General features: G+C 37.8%; 1 protein-coding gene across 1 annotated transcript in view; it reads right to left on the reverse strand.

Moving 5' to 3' along the window:
- Lyst (lysosomal trafficking regulator) overlaps positions 1 to 22,941 on the reverse strand; it is a 109,705-nt gene that overhangs the window by 77,596 nt on the left and 9,168 nt on the right. Inside the window, exons 3-10 of the mRNA XM_059263013.1 lie at positions 17,989 to 18,079; positions 14,308 to 16,387; positions 11,833 to 12,841; positions 9,931 to 10,092; positions 7,975 to 8,131; positions 5,316 to 5,542; positions 4,741 to 4,807; positions 1,400 to 1,509 (exon numbers count right to left, since the gene is read on the reverse strand). Coding sequence (XP_059118996.1) covers positions 1,400 to 1,509; positions 4,741 to 4,807; positions 5,316 to 5,542; positions 7,975 to 8,131; positions 9,931 to 10,092; positions 11,833 to 12,841; positions 14,308 to 16,387; positions 17,989 to 18,079 — 3,903 coding nt within the window. The remainder of the gene's footprint in view (positions 1 to 1,399; positions 1,510 to 4,740; positions 4,808 to 5,315; positions 5,543 to 7,974; positions 8,132 to 9,930; positions 10,093 to 11,832; positions 12,842 to 14,307; positions 16,388 to 17,988; positions 18,080 to 22,941) is intronic.

The raw sequence follows: 22,941 nt of genomic DNA on the forward strand, positions 1-22,941 counted from the left end.
CTACCATATCTTCAAAACTTTAGTTTTTACTTAAGATATAGAGATTTAATTATTATGTAATCTTTTGATAAATTTGGTTTAAATTTTGGTATTTAACAGTATAAATCTAATATGCATGAGTAGCTTTTAAGTATCATACATGAAATACAATAATTATATCAGGAATTATTCTATAAAACAAGGTTATTACTTCCTCATGGTATTTCTCTCAAAATTATTTTTAAGATTTATTTTTATTAGCATGTGTGCGTGCATGTATGCATGCATACATGCCTGCCTGCCTGAGCAGGTGCCTGAAGAAGCCAGAAAATGGGATCAGATCCCTTGAAGCTGGAGTTACAGGTATTTGTAAGCTGCCTGAGGTGGGTGCGGGATCTGAACTCTGCCCTTCATGACTGAGCAGCAAGCACTCTAGTCACTGAAACATCTGTCTAGTCCCATGGCTCAAATATTTTTAAGTGAGGGGATATAATTTTACAAACTCTCCAGATTCCTAAACGATAAACTACATAAAATTGAATGCCCAATTACTATCTAAGTTATTTCACATGTTTTTTTTTTCCAAGCCAAGGAAAATTTCTTTCATTATTTCTGGGGAAGTGAAGTAAATTTTAAGGTTTTTTTGCTTAAATGGAATACAAAAAAGGTTAGAGATGGAATGTTGAAATGCACACTTAATTAAAAGCAGGACAATGACCAAAGAGAGCTAAGTTAAAAAGTATGAAAGATTAGCCTAGTGCAATGCCTTACTCATGCATAAAATAATCTTCAATGTCGACCATGGTGAGGGAAAGTGTGCTGAAGACAAGCTCTAGAAATAACCAGTCAATACAGAGGCAGCCCTCAATGACCCACACTGGTGTCTGACAGAGCTTCCATGGGGCCTTGAGACTGAAGTGGTGAAGAAATGGGCAGTGAAGTGGACAGGGCTCTGCTCATCCTGCTTCACATCAGGCAGCCTCCACATTCTAGACTCATCTGCAGAGTCTTCCAGTCCAGACTGCATTATAAAAATGAGCTTCCTAGCTAAGAACCACTAACCTATACAGCAATGGGAAAGAGAATACTCAACTAAAGAACAGATAGTGGTTCCTTAGAAAAAGGACAAATTTGGGATGACTGATGTTACTCATACTTAAATTCTCTTTAGTAAATAAAAGCACAGCATTTCTCAAGCACAAAGGTTGGAGTTGACATAGAGCTAAAGGTGACTGGTTAGTCCAAACCAAACTGAAATGGTTAAGATATACACAGATAATATAACTGAATCTGTCAAACATAAAACATGGAACTGGCTAAATAGTAATTACAATATCAAAAGCTTAGTGATTTACAAATTAGTAAAATATACATTCTATTAAAGAATTAGTAAAAATGTAAGAAATTCTAGCATATTTACTGTACAAGGAGACTTTTCCAGAAATATTCTCAAAAGAAGGGTTAGCTCTTCTGAACACGTTCTTGAACTCATCAAAGACACCAAAAGATCCACCAATACTCTCTGGCATGCTAAATTTTAAAAAGAGGAAAAAAATTAAAGCCAGTACACATTTAATTCAAGGAAGATATAAGCAATTTTCATTTAAAGAAATAAAAAAACCTATTCTTTCATGTGGAATGATTATAAACAATCTAGTTAGTACTCATAAAAACTGCTAAAGAAATAGCAAAATAACTAAAGGCAAATGAACCAACACTTATAAAACAACAGATTGTTTATATTATAACTACCACATATTACTTAGAAATTAAATGACAAAAGTAAAAAAATAGCAAGATTACATAAATACCACAAGCTATTTATTTTAACCATGTTCTTTATTCTGCTAAAGAGTTTAGCATAAACAAAAGCAATGGTACACTAATTCATAAAAATTCTTTAAAATAACAACTATTTTTATAGATCATTTTACAGTGCTTCAAGTATATTTTTACATGTACGCCTCAGCTGCTCCTCACTCCAAAACAGAAAGTATGAATTCTTCTCTCCACTTTAGACATGACAAAAACAATACTGATGTAAAACCTGAGGTGCATCCTAAAGGACTGGAGGTTTAATACTAGAAACAGACTAGCCTGTTTCACAAAGGCAATGAACAGACAGAATGGTGTAAGAGGAAGTGTCCTCTGAGAGGACAGCTTGCCAGGTGGCATGGATTTTATTTACCCTCAGGTAATTAATGTAAGTCTAGTAAAGGTTTTGAATAGAAAAGTAACACAATCAATGTGTGCTTCTATTTTCTGTTTTTGTTTTTTGACAGGTTTCCCCTTGCCCAACTTAGTGGGATAGCTGCCCCCATCACAAACTGGCCCCAAAGACATGGGCATGAAAAAGCCTGCCCCAACCTTCCAAAGCCCTAGGAGAACTGTCCTCCCTCCCCCATGCCAGCCACTGGAATGGAGAACTGGCCCTGACCCTCACCTAAAGGGATGGTGGGGAGTCCCAGAGGCCCAGACTGACCAAATCAGCTACTACCCAGGGCTTTGAGTTGGCCTATCCCAAGATCTACCCCATCTATGACCTGCTGGAGCACCTAAAGGGACTGACTGGTCCTGAGGAATCACAGCTGCAGGATCTCCATGATTTGGAGCAACAGCAGGATATCCAAGAGGAGTCTCAGTGAGGCTCCAGTATTGATGGTGAATCAGAAGTCAGAGGCCTTGAACCAGACCATGACTCACTGAGATGAACATTTGCAAGTAAAGCTGTTTGGGCAAAGCATATGCTGCGTGATTCACTGCAGCTCCCAAGGCCACTATGACGAATGTGTGGAGAAGTGGGAAAGATGGAGGACCAATTTTTTTTTATTTGGGGGGAGCCCAATTTTTTTTTATTTGGGGGGAGATACAAGGGTAGAGGGCAGGAAATGAGTGGGATTGGGGTGCATGACATGAAACTCTCAAAGAATCAATAAAAAAAATCACTAAGTTACACTAAAAATCAAAACCTGACAGGTTTCAGTGTGATTGAGAGAATGGGGACACGAGGACACACACACACACACACACACACACACACACACACACACACACGCACGCACGCATGCATGCACATTAATTTTAAAAAACAAAAAATAATCAAGCCAAAGGACCTCTTAACTGTAAAACTGGTGTGGTTTGAGTGTGACTGGCCCTGGTAGGATTATCTGTTTGATGGAACTGTTTGAGAAGGATTAGGAAGTGTGACCTTGTTGGAGGAGATGTTTTACTGGGGTTGGGCTTTGAGATTTCGACAGCCTACACCTTTCCCAGTTAGCTTTCTCTCTCCCTGCTTCCTGCTATGGATCAGATGTAAGTTCTCTGCTACTGCCCTAGGGCCATGCCTGCCTGCCTGCTGCCATGTTCCCTGTCATGATGGTTAGGGATTCACTCTCTGAAACTGTAAGCCCCCATTAAATGCTTTCTTCTATAAGTTGCTTTGGTCATGGTGTTTTGTCACAGGAACAGAAAAGGAACTAAGACAATGGGCAGTTACCAAAATTAAAATCTGGATAAAATGTGAATAGAATTTTTTAAAAACTCCCAGAATATAACACAAAAGGAGAAATACATGAGATACGAAACATGGTAGGACTCAACTTCAAAGCCCAAGATTACAACTCATATGCAAGAAAATAAAGAGCAAAGAATATGGAGAGGAGAAAAAAATTTTTAGAAATAAAATCTTTGTGATCATGAATCAGTCTATCCTGGGCTTGAGAGAAAAGGCATATCAACAAAAACAAGGAAATACAACAGTTGATTTGTAATGTATCCTGGAAGAGCTCTTTGAACAAAAAAAGGACATTAGGTAACAATTGAGGAAAAACTGAATATGCTATGAATGTCAGATAACAATAAGGTCTAATGGAGGTTTATAAACTTTAATATGTCATACCAGTGTTAAATATTCATAATGAGAAAACTGGTAAGAAAGAATGTAACATGAGCACAACATACTCACACATTAAGTAAGAAAATGGAGAAGAGAAAGCTTTTCCTTATCATACAATCCCAATTCATAAATGTACAAAGAAAGCCAGAAAAAGAAAATCACTATTTGGCAAACATTACAGTACTACTCTTTTCAGGCACAATTACCAGTTAATGCTAAAAACTGTGGGCTAAAATGTGAGAAAAGAGAAATTTACATACTTTCAAGTTGCTACCCATAAGATACTTAGAAATTACAATAGAAAAACCTGGTAGACCATCTTAACCTGATTAAAATTAACATCCCTAATTATAAGACATAGACATCACAAAGTCTTTGATATGATATCCTCTAGGGGACTCAACACTAATATTGGGTATTCCTGACAAAAACATGTGAATTTAACTTGGAGGAAAGAAGCATTACACAAACACAAATTAACATTTCACATATATTAGCCTTAATCCTCCAACTATAATTTAGATTTACTGTGGTCATAAATCACATTAATTTTCATGATGAATTCCTGAAATGTCTGAGAAAGTACTAAGTAGAGAAAAGAACAACAGATGATGCAGTACACTGTTCATACCAGGTCACACTCTCTAGGAAGCTACTAAACAACTTACTTCAGGCCTTGGAATTTACATTTTCCCTCTTTTCAATAAAAATACTTGTATTTCATTGAACGTGAGGAACAATTAAGATGATACATATAAAAATTTGGAAACCACAGAGCAATATGCTAGCGGAAGCCATAATCATTAATTCTTCATACAATATCACAGTAATTAAAAAGCTATTTTCTTACACCAGGTTCAACTCACCTTGAAAATCAGAATTAGTTTGTGTTAAAATATTCAAGAACCCTCCTAGAAGGATTTTTACAGTTCCCTGAAGATTAAAAAATGAAACATAAGAAATTAAATGTTTAACTTCATAAAAGCACAATACAACTGCAACATCATGATAAATTATTTCATAAAGGCCTCTGTGTGTGTGTGTGTGTGTGTGTGTGTGTGTGTGTGTATGTATGTGTGTGTGTGTGTGGGAGAGAGAGAGAGAGAGAGAGAGAGAGAGAGAGAGAGAGAGAGAGAGAGAGAGAAAGAGTTTAAAAGACTGAAAAGAATACTGTTGTAGGATTAAATGCAAGTTTTAAGATCTGCTCTCAGGATATACTACTGTTTAGCTACTGACAATATTGATTTTATGCTACTTATCACAGAAATACAAAATTAGATGATTTTAGAAAATCACTTGAAAGTCAAAACACAGTGAAGGCATAACAAAAGTTAAGTAATCATCTCAAATAATTTTCAGACAAGTTGGGTTATTATATAAGGAAATGAATAATCGGGGCATGAGTGTGATAAATACTGATTCAACTTAGTACATCTTTTACCTGTTGCATGAGCAGAGAAATGTTCTTTTCCTTCTGCCTGGCAATTTTCAGAAAGCTCTCAAACACATGAGCAAGCACATCAAGTTTAGCTTTGCTAGTAGAAAGCAAATTTAATTCCAGCATACAGATCTCAGGGTATATTATCTCTCCGTGAGTGAGGTTTTCAAGTAGGTTGTTTGGAATAATCGATGCACTGAAACCTTCTGCTTCAGGTTTTAGTTCTACTCCTGAAAAAGGAAAAAAAAGAATGTTTTTATTTCCCAAAAACTGAATATTTCAACCCTAACTCATCACTAAAAACATTTAATGAAAACTGTGCTGTTTTTATTAAAATGTTCACAAAGCATTTTCCTGCAACCTTAATGTAGATTAGGGTTTGTATCTTGAGCAATCAAGTCTTATGGATAGTTTAACTTTGAAAGTAATTCTGATCTTCAATGAAACTACAAATATTGCCAACAGATTTACAGATATAGATTTAACACATTCTGTTGACACAACTGGAAAAAATTACCCCAAACTTTCTGACCCCAAAATATCTAAATCATAGTGTAGTTTATTTTGTCTGCCCCTATTTCTGTGTTAATAGCAGGCTTAGTTTGTTGAAGTCTAAACATTGTCCTCTTATGACTGTCTTACTGACTGACCTTAACAGGGTCTGCTGCACTCTTTAAAAGTGTTTATACAAGGGCTTGGAAAAGTGCTTGCTACGCAATCATGAGGACCCAAGTTTCGACTCTTAGCACCCATACAAAAAGCTGGGTGTTTGTGCCAAGAATCGGTAATACCAGGCCTAGGGCAAGTGAATGCCTGGAGCTCACTGGCCAGCCAGCTTAATCAGAATCAGCAAGCTCTAGGTTCAGTCCGAGACTGTCTCAAAGAAATAAGATCAAGGAGGCAGGTGAGATGACTCAGTACGTAAAGGTGCTTGCCATACAAGTATTACTACAACCTGAGTTTGAACCCTGGAACCCATGGATAGGTGAAAAGAGAGAACTGACTCCACAGGGTTGTCCTTTGACCAAACACACACCATGGCACACATGTGCTTGTCCCCCTACATTATATATACCCACACAATAATCATATAAATAAATAAAACAGAGTTTGAGGCCAGCCTGGTCTACATAGTGAGTTCCAACACAGCCAGAGCTACACAGTAAGACCTTGTCTCGAAAAATAAATAAATAAATAAAAGATGAAAAATGATTGAAGAAAACCCTTGATGTGGGCCTCTAGCCTCCACAGGCACACACATAGATGCACACTCATACACATGTATGCACATACCCATAAGAACATGTACATATAACACACACATAGTAAATTTCACTTAGTAAAGAAATTTATAAATTTCTACCTAGACTAGACATCTTTACATTGAGATTTAGTTAACAAGCACACAAAGGAAATCTACCACTGTAAAGTTATATCTAGGTTATGATAAAACTACCATTAAACAAATATTTTTTTCAAAAAGCACAGACTATAGGTCCATTATACCTTTCAACTTTAAAATCAGTGATTGTTCTTATTCCCTCCATGAAAAAGAGAAAATTTATTTCTAGCAAGAATAAACTACTGTAAATTTAAAGACTGGGAAAGTCCCAAGGCCAGTATCTAAAAAGAAAGAGCCCTCACAAAATCTTTTGGCTCACATAATCTGTCTCAGTTAGGCTTTCTATTGCTGTAATAAAACACCACTACAAAAAGCAAGTTGGGAAGGTAAGGGTTTATTTCAGCTTACAACTCTCAGGTCATGCTCCATCACTGAAGGAAGTCAGGGCCAGAACTCAGGGCAGTAACGTGGAGGCAGGAACGGAAGCAGAAGCCATGGAGGAGTGCTGCTTACTGACTTGTTCCCCATGGCTTGCACTGCCAGCTTTCTTATATATCCCAGGACCGTCTGCCCAAGAGTGGTACCTACAATGGGCTGAGCCCTCCCACAGAACTAATTAAGAAAATGGACCACAGGCTTGTCCACAGGCCAGTCTCATGGAGGTCTTTACTCAGTTGAAGTTCCCTCTTCTCAACTGACTCTAGCTCGTGTAAAGCTGACATAAAACAAACAAACAGACCATCTTTCTCACTCTATCCAAGCTGCACAGCCAGCACAAAAGATCACATGCAAACACAGTTCCATTCTAAAGACAGGTTAGTCTACAGGAAATGACCAAGGACACCCCTGGATGTCACTGACAGTGAGATTTCAAAATACATATCACCTCTTCAGAAAGGGCTTCCCTGGCTAGCCAATGACAGGTCATCACCTGCTTTTCCTTGTGCTGTCTATTTCTGGACACTGCTGTTCTTTTCTGCTGGAATGCATATTAAAATAAGGACTTTCTCCTTCATTCTTATTCTTAGGCACCTACTTGTTTTAGACAAGAAGGGTTTTTGTTTTGTTTCTCCTTACAGTGTAAGGGATCAATCATATCTGGGACTTTAGGCTTGCTAAGTAAGTGCTCTTTCACTGAAGCTATCTCCATAGTTTTGATCCCACTGTTGAAATTACATTTAAATGGCAGGTTTGTTGTGATGACCAGATAAAATGATGCCTTTTGAAAACTGTAAGGCCTCTGGGTAGCGACATGATGAAGCATTTTGCTAATTTACAACCTGACGGCAATGCAATCACAAGCATCACAGACATTTTTACCATCATCTTGGGCGTCGCCATCCTCAGGATTACTTTCACTATCCGCTTCATAACCTTCTTCCTCGCCCAGAAGTTTCAGACTACAACATTGAGAATCCTCAGTTTCTTCAGAAAAATCTCCAGGCTGGGACAACAGTTCTTCCTCAGACTGATGACTCTAGAAGGCCAATGTAAGTCAACGGCGAGAGTTGTGACACTGACTCATTTTTCAGTAACAGAATACTTATTGCTCAAAAGTCACTTGAAGAACAATCTCAATATTTGTTTAAGAGAAAAAAAATCTTAGTAATCAGTAGTCACTGAAAAATATGAAATTGACTCAGCAATATTTCCCAAACTCTCTCAGATAACTCAGATCAAAGGGCTGTAGCAGAAAAAACCATTGGTCACTTTTGTTTCTCTGAAAAATAAATCTCCTTAGGAACTTTCACTCTAGTTACACAATAGAGAATGACTGAAAACCACAACAAGGCAGTATTCTATTGCACAGACTTACTCCTAATAATAAACATATATTATTTTCACTTATTGTTGATAGGAACAATTTACCAAAATTATTTTTTAATTAAATGCTTCATAAACTAAATAACTGGAAAAGCTAAAACAATCTTCCAAGTGAAATAAAAATTTCAGAATGCAAATGTCTACATATAAGCATCTCAGAAATCAAGGGTTCCAGCATCAATTTCCTGTCCAATACCTGTAGCAAGACTTTTGTTTTGTTTTGTTCTTTTTTTTTTTTTTTTTCCCCGAGACAGGGTTTCTTTGTGTAGCTTTAGAGTCTGTCCTGGAACTCACTTTGTATGTAGACCAGGCTGGCCTTAAACTCACAGAGATCCACCTGCCTCTGCCTCCTGAGTGCTGGGATTAAAGGCATGCATCACCATTGCCCAGCTCATTTTTTTTTCCTTATAAAAATGTTACTGATACCTTCACCTTAGGATCTATTTGCGTTTATGAAAGCTCAAAATACTTTATCATTGCAACAGCAATAAAAGGTAACATAAAATTGATATTTTAATTTGTTTTAGTCTGCCATTTGATTCAACAATAAATTGAAGTTATAAGCTTTAAAGTCAATTTTTAAAGCCAATAAGCTTTAAAATTATGGAAAACAGCAACATGGACTATTATGGCAAATGTAATAAAATATCAAATATATTACTAGACCAAAGGTTAAAATAAAGATGAAAGCTAACGACAGTTAACCAAAGTAAAAGAAGCATAACCAGGAAGAGAAATAAGTTAAAATGAACATCATATAGTTTCAAGAAAAAAATTTAAAATAGTTACTTTGGAAAAAATGTTAACAGAGCTCAAAATCTCCTGTTGTCTTATATATGAGTATTGGTCATTTTTATGCTGAATATTTTAAAATCAAAGTCTGTAGAGAGTTCTGGAAATATTAGCTGTACCAATACAGGACCAGATAAGATAGCTAAACATCACTATTCCTGAATTATCATTTAAAGATTATCAGCTGCTGCAAACCAGGATTTTCTTTAAAATACTCCAAGAAAGAAAAAAGATATGGGAGTTAGGGAGGGAGAAAACATGTTGATGCTGAGCAGTCAACCGTGGAAGTAGCTGGCTCAGGGAAGGGTGCTGTGCTGCTTCTGTTCAGATTTGAAATTTTCCAAACTAAAATCTTTTAGGGGAAAAAAGATTATCAGTTATATGTAAGATTGTCAAACCTTAATACATTTTTGCCTTATTGAGAACAATTATGAAAAAACTCCCAGATTAGATTAACTGAAGCATACTGTATTGACATCCTGCTTTTCTTCAAGGCAGAACAATGGTGAAATACTACCTATTCCGAATGATGGAGAATGGACCAAGGAACTCACCTGATCAAAATCCATGTCCCTGTGAGCTAAACCAGTGTCCCAGCCCCACCCTGCATGCTCTCGTCTCTACTGGGCGTACTTGAAAACACGACACATGGGCTCATACCTTCTCAGTCACAGTATCACCAGGATCCAGATCTGTGGAATGATTCCCCAGGGCTACTCGAAGCAGGGCATCAAATAAAGGCTTTGCTAATTCTGTTTCCGTCACCTTGGACTGGGAAAGGTATTCCCTCATTTCACATAATATATTTTCCACAGACAAGCTCTAAGATAAAATGAGAGACTAAGAATATCAATAACATCCTTTAAAAAAAAAAACAGTGACAAAATGGATTACAACAAGCAGGGGGGAAAATCCATTTATTTGTAATTGATATGAAGGCAAACTGTATAAAATTTGAGCTCTTATCCAAATATCTTACTATTTAAAAACTGTTAAATTTTTATTTATAAATTTAAATTTCAATGTGCTTTAAATGATTTGAATCATAAAAAATTCACTCTTTGGGGGCTGGGGAGATGGCTCAATGGTTAAGAGTCCTTATAGAGGTCCTAGGTTCCATTCCCAGAACCGATATGGTGGTTCACAACAGCCTGTAACTCCAGTTCCAGGGAATCCAATGTCCTCTCTCCTCACCTCCTCAGGCACTGTGCCCACATAGTGCTCAGACATACATTTGGGCAAAATACTCATACACATAAAATAAAAAAATAAATAAATCTTAAAATTTTACAAAATCATTCTTTGAAACTTCAGAGTTTTAATTATCTCTAGAGTTTGCTAAGTCCTTATTCTTAGAGATCCTCTAAGAGTCTAAGAAGCAGTTCTAATTATTTTTTTTCTTGTGCCTTCAGTTCTGCCCTTTGAATGAAGTTATTACTGCTTGCCTAGATCTCTATAACAGTGGGTAAAAAAACCTCCTTTTCTTTTAAGGAATTCTAAGTCTAACATATAAAACAAATAGGTACAGACCAGATGATGACCATACCAGAGCCATAAACAAAGGTCAGGAAACAGAAGCAGGGTACCCAACGGTATCACAAAGACTGTGAACTTTTAACTCTAAAACACAACATCCATAACTACTCATTTAAGACTTAATTCATAAACTATCCCAAGGGAATTTTTGCAGAAAACTAAACAGTAAGCTTCTTTAGAGTAAGAACTGTTTTTGTGCCTCATTGTGTCCTCCACACTTGGTATCCTACTAAGCACAAAAGGACTTTCTAAAAACAAAGTATGTAGCAAACAGGAGGAGGGAGGACCATGAGGCCTCTCCCCTCCTTGTGGATTTAATAGGGAGAAGAGCTCCTGAGCTCCCAACCCTCTCAGTATCTAGAAGGAATTAATGGTTACTGGGAATGGGAAAGACATTTTCTACTGTGGTATAACTACTGGCAAGGAACTCCAGCTCTAGTAAATAACTCCTCATCCAGAATCTTATAAAAAACCCTAATAAAATGCAATGGGTTACTTACACACACACACACACACACACACACACACACACACACACACACACACACACACGAAAAGGAACCGGCTGGGAAGAGAAAGGGGATGAGTGGAAGTGGGAGGGGAAAGAGGGCACGGAGGGCAAATTGATATAAACACACTATACATAAAACTGTTATGGCCGGGCGGTGGTGGCGCACGCCTTTAATCCCAGCACTCGGGAGGCAGAGCCAGGCGGATCTCTGTGAGTTCGAGGCCAGCCTGGACTACCAAGTGAGTCCCAGGAAAGGCACAAAGCTACACAGAGAAACCCTGTCTCGAAAAACCGAAAAAAAAAAAAACAAAAAAACAAAAAAAAAAAAACAAAAAAAAAAACTGTTATGATGAGTTTCAGATTTATATATAATTAATACATGAAAATAAAAATTTAAATATGTGGCAGAATAAATTGACACTATTGTTATAACATGTATAGTGTATATTACTACATTTGTCTATAATACAATACACATATATGTTACATGAGCTGGACTAAGGACAAAGCATCACCTGAGGAGGTAGCTCCAAATCCATCTTCTGTTGACTGGCTCTGGAGCTATGAAGACAAATGGCCAGGAGGGACTCTAAAAGTCGAATACTCTGGAGAGAGGTCTCACTTTCTTGACTCGTAAATGCCTTTGCTTCCCCAGGAACAGCTTCGGTAGCCAAAGTCGGCTCTACACTTGTGGGAAACATAGGCTGTGACTCTAACTCATCCAAGCTGCCACCACTCTTTTTCAGATGTCCCAGTTCTGGTGCTGTTGAAGACGACACATCTCCCTTCAACGTCATCTCAGGTTGAGACATTCTGATTAACTCCTGGTTTTCACTTACACTCATTTCTCCCTGCCCTCTTCCTTGCCCCTCTTCAGGACTTCTGAATAGTTTCTGGATTATCATAAATATTAATTCATGGCATACTCGGAACCCACCAAGCCTGTGAAACTGTTTCTGGAAGACTGAACTCAACATGTAGATCCAACGACACATGGACCAAATGTCTGCTGCTTGGTGCAGACATTCAGGGGGAGGTAAGACGACGTTCTCAAGAGACAGACACGGCAGCATGTGACTTAATGGCTCACTGGCAGTACTGTCATAGCCAGAAGTATCTTCTGACTCATTGGCAGAGTCCCGATCAGAATCTGCTTCTTTACTGACACATAAAAAAGCCACACAGAGAAAGAGGTTTATGGTGTTGATGTGAACATCCTGGTGAATGGTCTTCCGTTTCTTTGGATAAGCTTCTCTGAGACTGGCATAAAACTTACTGAGGCTCCGAGGAGAATCTGAAGAAGCTTGTTGCTTATGGAGAGAAGGACTCACACTTAAGGATGGCAACTCCTGTTCAACATCTAACCCATTGACACCTGGAACTGAAGCATCTTTCTGTTGTTCCCCTAGGCTGATAATCAGAGTTTCAAATGCTTTGAGGGAATGACTTCGAACGCCATCTAAGTAATTTAATTCAATTATTTGGTTTACTCCATTACAACTTAAAAACAAATCTCTTATTACCCTGTGAGAGATAGGAAAAACCAAAAGATTTTACATTACATAGTGAAACATTTATAAATAGTTACATATGCTATGTAAACATGACATTGCTGTGTGTGGTATATACTAAACACTGCCTACTCTGATTCACTGTTTGAATCGTTCTAAGATACTGATCAAGATCTCAAGTTACTTTCTAATTGCACTAACATGCTCATATACAGCTCTGGCTGCATTTAAAAAGAAATGTTTACATATAGAACAATTAAAAGAAGCAACTCAAGAAAGAAAGATTTTTTTTTCTTCAAATAGTAAATTTCATAGAAATTCTAAATATCACAACCATTAGCTACCCCTGATGTGGGTACAGGAAGGCAAGCATACATCCGTCCACTTGCTCACTTGGTTGTGTGTCTATCACTCTGCTCAGGATTTTCCATTTGTTTTATACCTACACTCTATGAAGGGAAAGGACCACACTACAGAGCTGAAAATCTTGGGAGGATATTCTCTCAACTTGAAGGTTTAGCACCACGTGAGTTTCCCTACAGCTCTCTTCTAATTTGGTCAAATTTCGAGTTGGTCAAAGTCAACAGCGCAGGTATGAAAGATGAGTGTAGCTTGGTAGAATCCATGTCAGTTTTAAAGTAGCTGTATTAAGATGAACCAAAAAGTACTACACACAAAGATACTAGTGACAGTTATATTTTATGCTATTTTGAAATGACATTTGCATTAATTTAAATGGCCAATCTACCCATTAAAGCAAGCTTTACATACACAATCATTTTAAAGTGCCCCAAACTTAACAGTCATGAAATTTGGAAAATTCATTGATAGGAAACAATTTAAACTTTCTTTTTGCTTATGTGTGTTTTCTACTTTGGGTAATAAATGTAACTACGATATTTAAGAAATGATCTCTTTAATGCCACTGACTCGGGAACTAAACATTTCATGTATGTACAAACTATACACTGTTGTAAATACATTTTAAGTTTTATATCTTACTCATAAAATATTATAAGCATTTTCCTGTTCTAACATGATCTTTATAAATGTTTTAATGGTTTATAATATTCTAGCTACATAATAAATACAAAAAATTAATTTGAACTGGCCTTTGCTCTTAGATATCTTTGTTCTACATGTTTCTTTCCCTCAGAAATATATTCAAAACTTTTCCTTTTTGTTCCATTAAGAAGTTAAAAATCAGTATCTCTAGCCTCTGTTCTATAACTATCCCCAGAAAAGTAAATTTTAAAATGTTTAAAACATGACATGGAAAGAGTGCTTGCTTTGTGGACAAACTAAAATCCTTGAAAGCAATATAGTAACTGTGATTATACTATGGGTGAGTTCCTGGAGATATCAAGGTTAGAAATTTAAACACACACACACACACACACACACACACACACACACACACACTTTATGCCATGTTCAAAAGCACGCCTCCAACCGTAAAACATATGCACACATACAAACCTGGATTTAAGTAGAATAGGCAGAGTTTTTAGATAAATCTGAAGCACTTCCTGAGGCAAACACTGTTTCAGTTGGCTACACATATGAGTCTGAGCTGAAGTAATGCTGAGCTGTTGACAATGATGTACTAATTCAACTCCTCTTTGGAGCACAGGATTAAAAATATAATTATACAATTTCCACTGAACAACTATATTGCCTTTCTGGATTAAATTGCAAATGTGATTTGCAATATGGATGTTATGCAATCTGTCTTCTTGAAAGACAAAGTTCTGGTAAGCTTCCAGTGCATCCCATTTCCACAGTAAGTCTTCAGACCCACTGCTGGGCAGGATCCCTTGAAATCTGTAAGAAGGACTGGGCAAGCCAGAGGAAGGGCCAGCACCACATAAGGTGCCTTGCAGTGTCTCCTCTAACTGAGCCAGCTGGTCAGAATCCACAGTACAGATGTTGCAAGCTGCTTTTTTAATTCTCTGTGAAATCTCTGCTCCTCCTAACTGATCCAAAAGAAGTTTGTTAAGGACATTCAGTATGTGCTGCTGAAAATTCTTCAATGCTGGCAATTTAAAAGCATGGAGTAAAGGGATAATCACAGACTTAGGATCCATACAACAACAGATTCCAACACTGTGTACCCCTGATAGGATCTGGACACAGGTGGTGCTCAGGGAAGCCTGCTGCAGCAAGCGCAAGCACTGGTGAGCGCACACTGCGATGCAGCAGCACCGCTCGGGATACTGCACATCTCCCTCTGCAGTCTCTTCAAAGGGACTTTTAGAAAGCTGGTTCTTAAAAGCTGAAACCAGGAGACCTGAGAGATCACGGTGGTGCTGCATGAAATGGGAATACTCACAACGCCGGTGCCTTTTCCTCGTGCACATGGAGTGATGAAGTTGCTCTGACTTCACTTTTTTGACAGTACTCATTATTTTCATCACACTGTTTATCAGGGTTTTCAAGTGTTCTGCAGCCTCTGAAGGAACACCATCCCTCGAAAGCAGCCATTCCATCTGAAGAACTGCTGTTTCAAACAGATTAAATCCTTGGTGCTGAATAAATTCTTGCACTAAATCCATGGCTTGACTGAAGTAAAAGGGATTTGAAGCTGCACTCTGAAGACAGGAGATAAGGAGCTGTAGAACTCCTTCCAGAAGCTCAGGTAGAAGAAGGGCTCTATGACGATACTTGGAAAACTCGAAGCCCTCCTGCACCTCCTGTAGTGTTTTCTTTTGTCTTGGTGAGAAAGGGTCAGGCTGCCTTTCCAAGCAAGCTCTAATTTTTAAAGCTGCCCTAAGCAATTCAGTCAAATTTTTTCTAAGACTTTCTGGCATTGCCTCTGCTGTGCTGACATCTACTGACATAAGATGCAGCACAGTTCGAAAGAGCATCCGTTGAACCAAAGCCACCGGCTCTTCAGTCCAACCTGCGGAAACCACCTGTCTCTCCAAAGTGTCGCCCTGGTTACAGCAGTCCCCAAAGCCTGCTAGGAACTCCGTCAGTGTGGGGACTACACTGGCTGCTAGGGAAGAATTGTGATTCACAGCAATGTCAAACTTACAGACCTTCTCCAACAGCGACAACAGAACGTGACACAAGTCAAAGGGAGAGTTACTCATGTTACTGAGAATAGACAAGGCAGCTGGCTCACTTAACACGTCACCATTTGAATCCTGTCTCGGAATGACTTCTCTGGAGTTTCCCAAAGCCATGGTGTTAGAAAGGACCTGTTCTTTGGTTGCAGAGGGGTCAAGTTTGGCTATGAGGTGATCTTCCTTAGGAGACTGCATCAGGAGCCGGGGCAGCACATGGGACCTCCTGTGCTTACTCACAACTGGACTTTTCTCATCCGAGTTGCCTTCGGAGTCAGAGGTGGAGAGCTGTGTCTTTCTTGCATCTCTTACAGAATAGCGATGGGTACTTTTACGCTGTCGTCTGCTTTTTCGTAAAAGGTTTACTTTTGCAGAAATCGGACCAGGTGGAGCACTTCCTTCTAAATATAATTTTCCCTGAGTTGACTTTTGCAAAGTTGAGTTCTTTTCTTTGGTCAGGATTATATCAGATGACAATGGCAAGTTAAAATCTAATGAAATCAAGAAAGAAGTTTAGAATGTATCAGTACCTATCCTATTAAACACCACACGTATGGGCAATGACTCTTACAACCCACATTGTGAGTTTGGCCTAGCATAATTTTTCTGCAAGGCTGCTTTCCCTAGTTACATCTCTGGGTCACTTCCATCCACCCTTATCCTTTTCACTCTCAACATCAGGTGGCATTAGTTCAAGGGACACAAATTGATTTTGAGAACAAGAAAAAAAAGAATTAGGAAAGTCAACATGAGCTGAACCTATATACAGCATTCTAATTTCAAAACACAAGACTGAATTATGCGGCTGCTGTGCTCACCATTTATAAACCTTTAGTAATGCTGTAATTAAGACACATGGTTAGCTTGCAGCTTCCCTCACTTCAATATTCACCCAAATGAACTCAAAATCATATAGTATATATCAAGTATTCGTCGAGACTAGGGTTAAAAGAGTTCTTCAGTCCAAGTATTTCTCTGGGGCCTTGTTCTCTAAACTAGCCAAGTGTAGAGAGCTCAGCAGTCCATCCTAAGTCCCCAGAGCCTGGGGCAGCATTCAGTGATCATTTCTTTGAGAAAGGGTCTAGTTAAATGAATCTTTCTCTTTGCAGCAATATGTGCTACAATCCACAGGAAACAGAGTTCTAATTTAGGAGGGATAACTAAAAAGCCATTAATAGAATCTTGTACTTCGTTCAGGAGAGGGAAAACAAAGCAGATGAGAGCAAACATTACAAAGGACCAATTCCACCAAAATATAACATGGCGGCAACGAAGATGACCTCCCTAAAAAGGCAGTAATCAACTCCTAATGGTTAACAAGTTTTTAATTCTGCAAACTCAAAAAAACAAAAAGAGTACTTACTGAATCAATAAATAATCAGGAAAATAATATTAGAAGTCTTTAAATATCTTCATTAAAAGAGCTTTATGTCAAATATGCATCAAAATATAAACCAGGCATTAATAGATAATTCAGGAAGACTATTTTTAATCCAGGAGATTATCAAACAATTCCAGAAATAATCCAGGGGAAAACCTGTTTATCTTTCCACTGAAGTACTTAAAGTTTCATGTACTTATAAATGCATATTCTTCAAAATCAGAAATTAAAATTACTTATTGGCCACATCATAATTCTAGTTAGTCTAGAAACAAACTATGACTTCAAATTTATCCTTCAAAAGCAAAATTAGAAAAACTGAACTAAAGCAAATATTGCAGAAGTCACTTTTAGAGCACTGGTGGTAGCAGTCTTCAAGCAAAGAGCTTTAATTCCTTTCTTCAAAGGCTTCACCACCCATTTTCCTAATGCTACAGCATTCTAGCAACTCCTCTCAGTAAGTATTCTGCTTCTTCCTGTATTTGTAACTGTCATTTGTGTAAGCCTCTCAGAAGCACCATGGTTTTTATATTACTGGAAAAATAAAATTGTGCTTGCCTAGTGAATTTTTCCTACTAGATAGATAATAAATCACCACAATATCTACTACTCTGAAGCTGCATTAACCAATCAGGCAGAAGTAGCTTTGCAAAGGAACTTCTTTTCTCAATGGGCTCTGACAACTCAAGTGAGCTGTGAAAAGGGACATACCGGTTGCCTGCTGTTCCTGGACAGGTATCTTCCACACCAAGGGAAGGAGCGACAGAAGAAGAGTCAAGAGTTCTTCTCTGCATGTCAGGGCCTGTGTCAGAAACAAAAAGGTCTTTCAGGGTCTAAGGGCCCAAGGCACATTCACTCCTAAAACTCAAATGAACAAAAAACAAGTTTTATCCTTAAAAAAGGTTAAATTTGAGAAATTGAGGATGAAATTAACCTCTTTTAAGTCCAAGTCTAACTGTGGATACTTTTCAATTTATAAGCTTTCCAACCATAGAAGAATGTAAGATTATGTGATGGTATTTAGCACATTCTTGCTAACATTTCCAAGAAGAGCTGTTATTGCCACCTCGCACATTGCAAGAATTCATCACCTATGAAAAACAGACTTGTTAAGTAAAAATAAAAAGTAAAGCCTATAATAAGTTAGTAAACTAACAACAAGGTTACTAGAAATAATGTAAGTCTTCATGTAGTTAAATGTAAAACAGAAAACAATTTTAAAAGGAGAAAGCAACATTAATAATACATATAAAAAGATTTATCAGTGAAGATAATTAAATATATTGACTGAACATTCTATTCAAGGACTTGTTATATTATCCTTATTGAAGTAAACGGTGCATGTTGGGAAAGTTCCCTTTAATTGATGCATAAAATACATACACACAAACAGAACAACAGAAGGCATTTAGTATCAGCAAACTTCCCAGTCTGGAACTAAACCCTGGTATGGAACTGGTATTGAGTTTAGGAGTCCAGAAAAAAAAAGAACAATCATGAGAAGTGTGAAGTAGGACTGCAACTAAACAGCTGCACCTGGGATACCTGGGACATGATGGTCAAGTATTTAATGAACAATTAAGCCAGGAGTTATTCCTTCTCTCGACAATCTTGGGGAGGGGAGCAGGATGACATGAATAAATTTGCTGGGCAGAACTGTGGACATGGGAATAGCCAATGTTCCCAGCAAGGTCACATGACCCATATGTGAGATGATGACTAAGTAACCTGACAACCACAAATACGGAGACATATGAGAAACTATATGGTAGGGCTGAAATGGTCACCGTTCGTTTTCAATGATGCACAAGAGGGAACAAAAAGAGTCCTCATAGCTTTCTGGTTTAAGTAATAGATGGCTGGTAATATTTTTATAAGACAGAAAATCTAAGATGGGTACTAGGTTAGGGTAAAGATGATTGATTAAATTTTTAAAAATTATATTTAGTATGCATGTGCTGTTAGGCTTAGCAGTAGATGCCTTTACCTGCTGAGCCATCACATTAGCCCAGATTCATTTTCTAGACATATGCAGTCTGAGATGCTAGGGGGGTGTCTAAATGGAGACAACTTTTACTAGATAATATACAGACCTGGAACTTAAGATAGGAAGGTCATTTGGGTGGGTGCCTAGGACATATGTGAGGTTTTCCAGAGAGCAAGCAGAATAATGAGAGAGAACTAATGACAATGGTATTCAGAGCTCCAAGAGTCTTTAAGGAAGTAAGGGTGGACAGCTGAAGTAAGCCTGTTGAGCAGACTGACAGACTATTACAGAGAGAGCTGGAACCAGAGAAACCACAGAAGAGAGCGGTGAAAGGAAAAGCATTCAACAGGATGAAAGCTGTCATTTTCAAACTGTATAAAATGATGACTAAAAAGCCTTCAGCAACTGGAGGGTGCTGGTAACATTCACAGTCACAGCTTTGATGGAGTGATAATGGGATGAACAGAGTGTGAGTCCCTGTTACAGCAGGCTGAAGACTCAAAGGAGTTAAAGAAAGATTCCTAGTCTTAAATAAAGTAAATAACTTTTTAGTTCATTAATCTTTCAGAGTCCTAATCTGAGTCTTTAGTGGATTCTATCGGAACAGACACACTGTCCTGCTAAGTGAGTCCTTGTTCTACAGCAGTACACTGGCAAATCATCACTGCTATGTGAACTGACATTCCTGCCTTTGCCTGCTGCTCAACACGATCTGGAACGTCCCTAATACCTTCCTACCATGTAAGGCCTAGCTCCAGCAATGTCTGCTCTGTGAGGCTCACTACCCTCTTCTTCCTGAGACAACTGCCCTCCGCCCCCAGTATTTCATGCCTGTTGCCCCCAGTTCACTATGCAGACTTATATACCACAAGCCCTTGAAAGGATGAGATGGGAGCAAGTACAGATCTTAGGAGTTTGACCCTGCTATGCTAGAACAGCAGGCCTAGGTGGGGAAGAGGAACATGTTGGCAGTTTAATGCAACAATTCTTCACTTCATACTCAAAATACATTACTGTATTTCTAACACAACTCATTATTGCGGTAGCTCTCAATAATGATGATGATGATGATGATGATGTATGTGTCTGTGTGCACATGACATAGTGTATGTGTGCATGGTAGAGAACAACTTTGTGGAGTTGTTTCTCTTCTTCCATCCCAGAACATGAGTTCTGGGGGTCAAACCCAGCACACCAGGTTTCTGTAGCAATCACCTTTACCCACTCTATTACTTTTTAAAGTACTATATATTCCTACTTTTTTTTAAATCCTTTCTGGTCTTCAGAGAAACTTCACATGTAACTCTGTTCTTTGAGACCGATAAATATTTTTCTCTTATTTGTAGGCACTCTGGAAAAGTAGGGCTTAGTTACTTCAGATGAATCCCTAGTTCTATCTCCCCAAATCCAAAGTATGCATAATAGTTATAGGATCTAGAAATAGAGTTGTTCCCTCCTCCCAGGTCCACACAGGTCACATCAGGGAACACAGGCCATGCACAGAGCCATTCTCTGGCTTTCTAATGACCTGACAAAGAGAAATGAGTCTCTATCATACCTTCCCTTACTTAATATCTTCAGTTTTGTCTTCATTTCTAAAAGAGAAAAAGGCTAGATCATGCCTTTAAAATTTCCCCTACAAGAATCAATAATGAAGTCATTCTCACTGAGGTGCCACTTTCTCAATTCAGTTCAAGAAACACGTTACAATTACTTGGCAAATACCAGGCACAGCTCTTTCCATGCTAGGCATCCAGGAGCCGTAGTGTCAGAGGAAAGGGAAGGACAAGTGAATCAGGGAAAGGCTGAGATCCCAGTCCAGACACATATCTAGGAGGTTCAACGGTATGCATCAGTGGAGACCTGGTCATGGAACATTTGACATATCAAGGAACATGGATTATAGCTAAAAAGTAATACAAAGTTACTGAAGTTATTCAATGGTATTACAAATGAATGTCTTGGCATACTAATTAAATTTAACTTTCCAAATATAAAAACATAATATGGCAAGAGCATATTAACACATCGCTATTCTTCATTTCTTCTCTAAGAATTTTATTCTAATATATGTATATTATACATATATAAAAAAGTTTCTTCATTAGGATTATCTAATCTTTTTTCCATCCTAACTGTATAGCTACAGAGCTAAAGGAAACATATAATAAGTATGTACTTTGTTAAAAAGATTTCCTATTGATTGTTTTTATTTCTGTACATATCACTGTGAAAAACAGTATTTTTACTTCTCCATTTAATTATCATTATGTTGGATTTGCTTGTCTGTTTTAGACAGGGCTTTACTATGCAGCCTAGACTGGTTTCAAATTCACTGTGTAGCACAGATGACCTTGAACTCACAGTGATCCTCCTATACTTGTATTCCAGGTGCTAAAGTTATAGGTATGTGCTATCACCCTCAAAACAGTCATTATACTTTATAATTCCACTCCACTGTTGCATTTCTTTAAAAAACAAGGTATTGCCAAGTGTGGTGACACATGCCTTTAATCCCAACACTTGGGAGGCAGAGGCAGGAGGATCTCTGAATTCAAGGCCAGCCTAGACTACAGTAAGTTCCAGGACAGCTAGGACTAACTACATAGAGAATTTCAAAAGAAACAAAACAAAACAAACAAGCAAACGAAAAACAACAACTCAACAACAGTACAGAAAAGTCTGTCTCAAAAACAGTTATAGATATGGCTTTTGTAATACAGAGGTAATCCCACTAAGATTCATAAGAAACCTACATTTTAAAGAAGGTTGTACTTTTAAGAAACAGTGTGGGAGGAGAGAAAAAAGAAGGGTAAAGGGATATGGGGGAATATGTTCAACATACAATATACACTTGTATGAAAACTTTTTTTAGAGGACGGAAATACTACCAGCTTCACCTAAAAAGATGAAAGATAGAAAAAAACGAAGAATTCTGTCTCCTACTTCTAGTAAAAAAAAAAAAAAATCTGTTTTTAGTGCATGAAGCCAAGAATCCTGGAGACCAGGAAATAATGAACCACTCATGTAGAATAAAAACATTTCAGGACCTCAGAATGGGTGGAAACCTACAAACACAATCGAGTTTTACCTTGTATGTATGTACGTACGTATATGAATATAAACTTAAAATGTGTCACCATTAACCATTAAAAAGAAGCTCTCTTGCCATTTAAAAAGGATAACTTATTTAATAGATTAAAATGATTATGTTTAATAAATCATTAACAAATGGGGCTTATCATAGAAATCTAAACTTAGTGCAACATTTAAAAACCATCTGTGTACTTCACCCACACTAAAGAATTAAGAGGAAAGATAATGATAGTCTCAACAGATGCAAAAAAGACATTTGCCATAATTCAGCATCTATTAAGGCTACAAACTCTCAGTGAACTAGGGACAGGAGAAAACCTCATTCTGATGAAAGGCAACTAAGAAGCACTGCAATCAAACCACATTCAATGGAAACGTGTGTACTCCCCTTGGGTTAGACCCAAGGCTATCAGTCCACTCTCACCTGTCAATTCCATTTGCTTCTGTGTTAGAAGACAGTCCAAAAAGGAAAAAAAAAATAAGGTATAAAAACTGGAAAAAACCAAAACTGCCATTATTTACAAATGGCATAGTTGCTAACACAAAAAATCCTAAGGAGTTTAGAGAAAAAATTTGAGACC

The sequence above is a fragment of the Peromyscus eremicus genome, chromosome 5 (genome assembly GCF_949786415.1).
Source record: "Peromyscus eremicus chromosome 5, PerEre_H2_v1, whole genome shotgun sequence".
Taxonomy (NCBI): Eukaryota; Metazoa; Chordata; class Mammalia; order Rodentia; family Cricetidae; genus Peromyscus; species Peromyscus eremicus.